Below are 8,385 nucleotides of genomic sequence, written 5' to 3' on the forward strand. Positions count from 1 at the left end.
TGTTTTCTAATCGAACCAAGGAGTCTGTCAACCAGAGCGCCGCACCCAATCCAACGCCTAGGGCTATGGAGTCCGCCCACCAGAACACTCTGCTGCCGCATCTCTTGCCCTCGCATTTGATGCCTGGAGTTCGCGTACGGACGACTCGAAGATGGTATTGCGGCACTCTGGGAGCCATGGCATGGCTGTAGTTCTAAGAAGATACCGATTGCGGTAGTAAGTACCGGTTTCAGTCAAGAGTCTCACAAAGGAGCACATACCCTGATGATGAGTTTAAAGTGCTCGGCAGCTCGGCTTTGGTACACTGAGAGGCAAGGATATAAATCAGCCAAAGCTGAGCATCGGACACGAGTGAAATTTTCATCAAAGGCCATAAGGCCTATGATCGTAACAAGGTCATCTCTATCATCACTTGCCTTGATGATGTTGCCTCGCCGATTGCAAGCCCTGCAAAACTGAGGGGTCATTGTTCTCTTCCAGATGTATCCTATCGACGAGTGTGGACTCGAAATATGCTAACAACCCTGCCAACAAATTTCACCAAGATGACCGAATAACGACCGAAGCTTGGAGGGGAGATCCTCTTCGAAGTGCGTTTATGACCCCAAAGTCGACGAAGAAAGAATGAAGAATGAATTCGGCAAACGGCCAAGGTGGAAGAAAGGGGGGATAGGTGCGATGAGCGGCTTCCTCAATGGTGATATTAAACTAATACGGAAAGAGCTATCCAGGTTACCCAGGCATATTGAGGGCCTCTTTCTTCATGGCACATGGAGAAATCGAAACGGCAACTGCAGCCTACGGCCAGAGTTCAGATGCGATAATACATAGCAGGAACTACTGGGCTAAGTACCTGCTGTACAGGGTAGCTGGGAAACTGGAAACCAGGGCCCTACTAGTAGCCTATGTTACTCGCAGTTCCTTTTGTATACTATCACTGAGCTTGATTCTTAGCGCTAGACGGTCTTTGATTCTGGACGGGAGAGTATGCTCAATTGACTCCAACGGTAACGATGGATAGTCAAACTGCAGTTTATAAACCGTAGATGACTCTAAGAAGACCAAGGTGTCTATATATATAAATATATATGTATACTGGCTGTAGCTCACTAGAGCCCTACATAATTTATCGAAGACCATATCCCAACTCTACAAACGTCGAAATTCGACAACGACTTGGCTCGAGGCATATCCAAGCATTCTAGTCAGCGCAGAAGCCCGGCGGGTTACTTTGGGTCGCAGTGGGCTGCCGAGAGCCACAGGTGGAAATGTGAGTGACGATGGCTTCAGGAGCAGTAATTTTCGGCCTTGGATCCAAAAGCCCCGACGTTCGATATGTAACATCCATTTTCGGGACAAGCCCTCATAGTGCTGCGGAGCAACGGCTCTAACGCCACGCCCCGGAGTAAAACGACCGCGCACCTCCTGGCCGCCTCAGGGACACCCCCGAGCTCCACAAATAAACAGCATTGGAGCACAGCTACGATATTCCCCGGAAATTCCATAGTCATGGCCGACGCTCAATTCGATAGTGCGCTGTAAGTACGCTTGGCTGTTCTAACTTTCCCGACCTTTGCGATATCCTCGTTCTATCAAAGACGACGACTTGTCGCCCCCGAAACCCAACCCCGCTTGGAGTGCCCGCTGACCGTGATACCTACCATAGGGACCTTCTTCGGCGGTTGAACCCGCGCGACACAAAGCAGAATCTGCAGGCTATTACGTCCATTGTTCCTGACCTCACCGAAGACCTACTGTCCTCAGTCGACCAGCCACTTGAGATTCGCCGATGCCCCAAGACGAAGCGCGATTATCTCCTCTGCGATTATAACCGGGATGGTGATAGCTACAGATCTCCCTGGAGCAACGAATTCGACCCCCCTCTTGACGATGGTACGGTACCAAGTGAGAGAGTGAGAAAACTAGAGGTTGCCGCCAACGATGCCTTCGACGTTTACCGGGAGCTTTACTATGAGGGCGGTGTTGGGAGTGTTTACTTTTGGGATCTGGACGATGGGTTTGCCGGTGTGGTTCTCTTGAAGAAAGGTACGCTGCTTCCAAAAGCCCCTCTAAACGCAAACTTCACAAGTCCATACGTCTTTCGGTACTGATTGACTCCGTGCACAGGAGCTTCGCCCGGCGGAAAGCAGTCTGGCGAGTGGGACAGCATCCACGTCTTTGAAGCTACTGACCGGGGACGCGCGGCTCATTATAAGCTCACGAGCACGGTTATCTTGCATCTAGCTAACGAAAACGAGGCTCTCGGCGAAATGGATCTCAGCGGGAATATGACAAGGCAAGTCGAGCTGGATCTGCCAGTCGAATCTGACGCGAGCCACGTTGCCAATGTCGGTCGCCTTGTGGAAGATATGGAACTGAAGATGCGAAACCTTCTACGTATGCATATTCATCACCTTTCCCTGAAATCCACTTTCGCCCAGAGTGGTTGCTAACTCCATTGATGTACAGAGGAGGTTTACTTCGGTAAAGCTAAGGACGTCGTTGGTGAACTGAGAAGTAAGTCGGCAGTCATTTATACTCATCCGCGGCCCTGATTGCTCAACCACTCGATAGGTCTCGCTCCACTATCTGAAACCAACAGGGACAGGGCTACCCACGAAGAAATGATACGGTCACTGCAGCGGTAGAGCTCATATACTTACATAAGTGGGATTAGAGTTATTTCAAGTCACATCAACAGACGTCTCCGGAGCTCTTACCCACGCGATCCAGTCGCTTATATGTACATCCGGGGTCAGTGAAAATGGCAGGTCGATCTATGGAGACAACTGGGTAAAAATAGTGCCTGTAATAGCCAAATTTGCATACTTCGATGCATCCAAGTCCGGGTATCATACAAGGTTTATGCTATAACAGAGGTAATGCAGCCATCTCAAAATGGAGGACAAAAGGTAAAAGAGCTCGCTCCTGGAAAAGAATGCAACGCAGACCACTTTACAAGGCGGGTCGCCTTATTCCAAAAAGAAAAAGAAAAGGCCGGAAATGACGCCAACAGCTGGAGGACGAGTATCAGTCCACCTCCATATTCTCCTGACCTCCCTCTACTTTCACACTGGCCTTCTTTCCTGGCTGTGCCTGCTCCATCCGCTGAACAAATTCTCTAGCAGCAGCCCACAGCTCCGCTTCCTTCTCCTTGCCAACGGTATCCTTCCTGCTATTCAGCCAGCTCACATCCAGCGGGTTAGACACACCCGACGCGCCCGCACCCGCACCTGCCCCCGAGAGATCGCCACTCCTAGAAGACGAGTCCGGCGCAAGGACTGAAGCTTCTTCCAATGCGTAGACTTGACGACGTAGCCGAACGTCGATCGAGGAGAGGAGTGCAAAGTACCGTGACGTAGCTTCTTTGAATCGAGCTTTATGCGAATCGAGCGAGTTGTCGGTTGTAGACGAGTAGCCGGATCTTGCGTTGGTAAGCGCTTGTATTGCAAGCCCGGCCGAGTGAATTAGTTTAGCTACATCCTACACATGCATTAGAAGTTAATAGGGAGGCTCATTAAATCAGCGTTGGGATATTCAAGCAGCAAACCATATTGTACCTTGTCAATTTCGTTCAATTGTCGAATACGATCCGCTGACGTGAAGACCTGAGCTGGTCTGTCGGAGGTACCGCCATCTGCCATATTCGTTCCTCTCCTTGTAACAACCCTGTTGCTCTTGGAGAAAGGTTCAAGCAATGGATGGCGCAACACTGATTCCCCAGTCTCGAGTGAGGGCCAGTCACGTGCAGGCTGTGGGGAGAGCTGCGATTACATAATCCCAGGGCGACATCTCTGCAAACTCCTGTCAAATCAAAAACACGAATGAATAGAATCCATCCCAATCTCTCATTTTCACGTCCTTACGCATCGACATAATAATCTCACCTGCTTACCACTTTCTTCTCTTTGATTCCGCCAGGTTAGGCAGGTTGAGAGCGCGTTCGGACAAAAGAGCATGTCTGCGCCTGGCGGGGCCGCAAGCCCTGCTCCCCGAAGTGGGAGTATGGGCCCTGGTGCTGGCGGTTCAATGCCTCAGCAGCAGATGGCTTCAACGCCTGTTGGGCAGCCTACATCGGGGCCGCCTCCGCCTCCGCCTAGTGGTGCAATGTCTCAGCAGAACCTGAACCAGATTGTGAGTATTAACACTAAGCCTATCTTCAACTTGGTTGTCAGAAACTGAGTTTTTGACTTGTTTTTATAAAATTTGTGTTTGTCACGTTTCTAATACAAGTAGGTCATCGACTATTTGGCTAAGAAAGGCTATAGCCGTACGGAAGCCATGCTTCGTATGGAGTCTGCGAATCAAGAGATTGATGGCCGACCTTTACCTCCTCTGGGAGATGATGCGCGGCCTAAGTACAGGATGGGTTTCGGTAGGGCGCCCGGCAGCTTATATGCAAATTAGCATATGTGAGGGCAAAGCTGATGTGCTTGGTTAGATTTGATCAAGGTCTGGGTTGAAGACAATCTGGACTTGTACAAGGTACCACTGAAATATACTCCGTATATTACGGATGCTAACCCTTTATAGCCCGAACTTAGACGTGTGCTATGGCCACTATTCGTCTATTCATTTCTATATATGGCGACCTCTTTCTATGCTCCAGAGGCCCGGCAGTTCTTTGATGCTAACAAAAATCTCTTTTTACCCGAGCACACCGAAGATGTTCGAGCTTTAGAGCCTATCAGCCTGCCTGAGCATGTTCAAGATAACTCAATTGCCAAACTGTACCGGGGCAATAAGTACCGCATAGTTCTGAGCAACCCCGCGTTTACCAGTCTCATGCAGTTCCTTGAAAGCAAACAGAAGGAAGGAGGATCCGTCATGTCGGCCATCCTCAGCAGTTTCTGTACCGTCATTACGAAAGAGCGTGCCGTTGATGATCGATTCAGCTTTGCGGCAATGCTTACCCAAGCCGGGATGGGCCAAAGCTTCCCTACAGAAGATGAGGGCATCCCTGGCCACCATCCCGGCTCTGCTTACACCGGTGACAATCCCGCAATGGCTGGTACCTTGCCTCGACTCAAGCTAGGAAAACTCCCCATGGAGCAGGCTCTTGAGGGAGATGTCCGTGCCGAACTAGCGGATGAAGACATCAAGAACCCCCCAGGTTCAGGTCAGAATACGTTGGTCCAGGAGCTTGAACAGATAATCAAGAAGGAGGATGATGAAGAAGCTCCAACACGCGCTGATATTCCATACCCACCATCCACTGCGCGCGATGTGGCTATGGAAATCCAGAAAGTCAAAGAGAACCGTGACCGATTTCGAATCGAATCAAGAACAGGGGGCGTTGGGCCCGCCGTTAGTGTCTGCATGTTCACTTTCCACAATACCTATGACGGGTTGGTTAATGTCTTATATTGCCTTGAGGTTAGTTTGCTAACTGATTATAGGGTCAACTGCTTAGATTTCTCGGATGATAATCTGCTCGTTGCAGCCGGTATGCAAGAGTCATACATCCGAGTTTGGAGCCTAGACGGTAAAAAGATCACCTCAACATATGATAACGTGGAAGACAACCCCACCAATTCGCGGCGTCTAATCGGGCACTCCGGGCCAATATACGCAGTCGCATTTGCACCTTCAACAACGAGTACAGATGGGGCCGTGGCACCAACAAATGCTCGTTGGTTGCTTTCCTCGTCCGCAGACAAGACCATCAGGTTGTGGTCCCTTGACCTATTTCAATGTATGGTCGTGTACAAGGGCCACGATCAACCCGTATGGGATCTCCAATGGGGTCCCTTCGGGCACTACTTCGTATCCGGCGGCCACGACAAAACAGCCCGTCTCTGGGTTACGGATCATATCCGCCAACAGCGCATCTTCGTCGGGCACGATCAGGACGTCGATTGCGTCTGCTTCCACCCAAACTCTGCCTACGTCTTCACCGGCAGCTCTGACCACACAGTCCGTATGTGGGCCGTAACCACCGGCAACGCAGTCCGCATGTTCACCGGACATACCGGCAACATCACAGCCCTCGCCTGCAGCCGAGACGGTAAAACCCTCGCATCCGCAGATGACCACGGCTCCATCCTACTCTGGGACCTCGGGCCGGGCCGACTCCTAAAACGCATGCGTGGCCACGGTAAAGGGGGAATTTGGTCCCTCAGCTGGAGCGTCGAATCAACTGTCCTGGTCTCTGGCGGTGCAGATGGTACAGTCCGTGTATGGGACGTCGCTGGCCCAGCTCACGAACCGTCACAGGGCCGCGTCGTCGGAGAAGGTGGTGCAGGCACAAAGATCGATGGCAATGCCTCTACAGCCAACAGCACCCAGACGTCGAGCGCTGTTGGTCCAGGAATTGGCAAGAAGAAGGGGAAAGACGTAGTCGTTAGCCCGGACCAAATCAGCGCTTTCCCGACGAAGAAGAGCCCCGTGTATAAGGTGAAATTTACCACTATGAATCTGATTATCGCTGGTGGTGCTTACCTTCCTTGACGACATCACCATGACAATCCTCGGCGCCCGACGAATATCGGTTTCTCATTTCTACAGTTTATACTTTCTCGGCACTTCTCTTAGCTTATATTTTGGCCATTTCAAGGCGCGCGTTTCTGAAAAAACGAGAGTCAGCTACTGCGTGGATTCCTTTTTCGTCTATTGACTGGTCTATTAATGGCGTCCTAGCTGGGTTAGGGATGGCATTGGTGTTTTCGGGGATCGGGATATACTATCACTATCAATAGCACAAGTCACGGCTAATACAAAATGATTATAAACTTGTTATATATATTATGTGTATCTAATCATCTCATTCTTCGTATATCGTTTTTATGAAGACCAGCTTCATCACCCTCAAGGTAACCGATATGTCGTATATCTGCGTAACGTTACTTCCAAATGTCTAAGGTCTCTTGAGAGAGCCTGTGCTCCCGCCCTCGGGTTTAGCAAAGGGGACACTAGTTCCCGGCGCCTTCTTCATTGCTGCGAAAGCTTGCGTATCGGCCACTTTTGGAGGAAGAACCAGTGCGCTGCGATCATTCCGTTTGTAGAAATCGACTAAGATCTGCGCCGTCCTTGCGGGTTGGTCCTCGTGGATAAAATGTCCTGCATCTGGAAAGACTTGAAGTTGATATTTTCCTTCACATAATATCCATGTTAGCGCCGTGAGATGTTTATTGGATGAGATAGAGAGCACAAACCCTGCATCTGCCCGATCATCAATTCCTTATCCAGCCTATCTGTCCCAGCCAGAAGGAGTAGTTTACCACCGCGAGCCTCAAGGAACTTCCGACTTAGTCCGACGAACCAGTCTTCCCAAAAAGGCTTTGTTTCGGCAAGGTTGGTTCGCCAGACCCAGGGTTTAGATGGGTCTGTTGGGTCATCTTCGTGATAGAGGAGTGATGGTACGGTGACTCGGGCGGAAGTTCTATTGCGGATCGTACGCGAGCGCGTGCTATGGCATATAGCGTTAGCGGATGCAAATAATGATTGAAGACCAAGAGGTTATGAACATACTGCCATTCGATTCCAGATGCTACGGACGGAAATCGGGATGGGCGAGTGGAGAGATAGGTCTCCATACTCTGAAGGGCGTCCATAGCGGACCCTATATATCGAGATTAATACTAGGAAAGTGGATGGGGGATGAACTACCCACCTTCGACAACATCTAGAACAGCGTAGGCTAGTAACTTCGCGCCCAATTCGCCCTTCTTCGCCACATCAGTGATCACAGCACCTCCTAAGCTGTGCCCGACGAGAACAATGTCCGGCAGCGTGTCCCAGCCCATTCGTTTCTGCGTCTCGCGGATAACGAGGAGGAGATCCTGGTTCAGGGCATCGAGACTCAGGTCTAGTTGAACCTCTGCGCCATCGCCATTGGTATCCTGACTTGCCCTCGTTACCGATGTACTCCCGTGATCTCGAGCGTCAGCGGAGAGGAATCCAGCTTCAGGGAGGATCTTGCGGATCTCCGCAGCGCAGGCCGCGAAGGAGAGGCCGGAGGAGCCAGCACCGTGATGCAAGACGAAGAGCGGGCCTGAATTCGTCGGTGGTGTAAGATACACATGGTGGACTATATTGAGACCGTTGGCTTGATGCTCGAGGTAGAGTTCTTGTGCGAAGAAATCGGTCCACCCGAGGGTAGTCGTTGATCTATTCCGCTCGTCCCTCCCCGCATCAGTTTCACGGTGTACGCCATACGACTAGGAAATCATTCGCATTGCAAAGTATGGACGTACCCTCGTGCTCCCCCCGCTCGAGCAAATAATTGCTTTGTGGGTGATGGAGTCACAGTGTCTGTTGATGAAGCCGAATCATCCTCGACATCGCCGTCCGTCGTAAATTCGGGAATAGGTGGGGGTTCTGGGGGCAATTTGGCTAGTTTCGACTTCGCGAAGGACTTTTGCAGCTCGCTCATTTTCTTTTCGG

At 50.8% G+C, this 8,385-nt stretch overlaps 4 protein-coding genes across 4 annotated transcripts; 2 read left to right on the plus strand and 2 right to left on the minus strand.

Annotated features, from left to right (window-relative positions):
* The first annotated feature begins 1,353 nt into the window (after positions 1 to 1,353).
* On the plus strand, positions 1,354 to 3,235 carry cap2 (F-actin-capping protein subunit beta). The gene is made up of 5 exons (XM_071030010.1): positions 1,354 to 1,538; positions 1,667 to 2,046; positions 2,128 to 2,397; positions 2,470 to 2,517; positions 2,575 to 3,235. Exons 1-5 carry the CDS (start codon positions 1,510 to 1,512, stop codon positions 2,646 to 2,648), a joined length of 801 nt encoding a protein of 266 aa, XP_070882925.1. The 5' UTR covers positions 1,354 to 1,509; the 3' UTR covers positions 2,649 to 3,235.
* On the minus strand, positions 3,031 to 3,644 carry BJX67DRAFT_384302 (mediator of RNA polymerase II transcription subunit 11; the record flags this gene model as incomplete). The annotated part of the gene is made up of 2 exons (XM_071033641.1): positions 3,031 to 3,483; positions 3,561 to 3,644. The coding sequence occupies 2 exons, from the start codon at positions 3,642 to 3,644 to the stop codon at positions 3,031 to 3,033; spliced, it is 537 nt and encodes a 178-aa protein (XP_070882926.1).
* A 184-nt stretch (positions 3,645 to 3,828) lies between these two features.
* Positions 3,829 to 6,732, plus strand: BJX67DRAFT_362580 (putative transcription initiation factor TFIID subunit). The gene is made up of 5 exons (XM_071030011.1): positions 3,829 to 4,134; positions 4,237 to 4,375; positions 4,442 to 4,485; positions 4,534 to 5,348; positions 5,400 to 6,732. Exons 1-5 carry the CDS (start codon positions 3,958 to 3,960, stop codon positions 6,448 to 6,450), a joined length of 2,226 nt encoding a protein of 741 aa, XP_070882927.1. The 5' UTR covers positions 3,829 to 3,957; the 3' UTR covers positions 6,451 to 6,732.
* On the minus strand, positions 6,733 to 8,385 carry ppe1 (putative ribosomal protein/carboxylic ester hydrolase (Ppe1)). The gene is made up of 5 exons (XM_071030012.1): positions 8,196 to 8,385; positions 7,613 to 8,109; positions 7,471 to 7,561; positions 7,155 to 7,408; positions 6,733 to 7,092 (listed from the first exon to the last, which is right to left on the minus strand). The coding sequence occupies exons 1-5, from the start codon at positions 8,372 to 8,374 to the stop codon at positions 6,857 to 6,859; spliced, it is 1,257 nt and encodes a 418-aa protein (XP_070882928.1). The 5' UTR covers positions 8,375 to 8,385; the 3' UTR covers positions 6,733 to 6,856.

The sequence above is a fragment of the Aspergillus lucknowensis genome (genome assembly GCF_044049455.1).
Source record: "Aspergillus lucknowensis strain CBS 449.75 chromosome Unknown BJX67scaffold_46, whole genome shotgun sequence".
NCBI lineage: Eukaryota > Fungi > Ascomycota > Eurotiomycetes > Eurotiales > Aspergillaceae > Aspergillus > Aspergillus lucknowensis.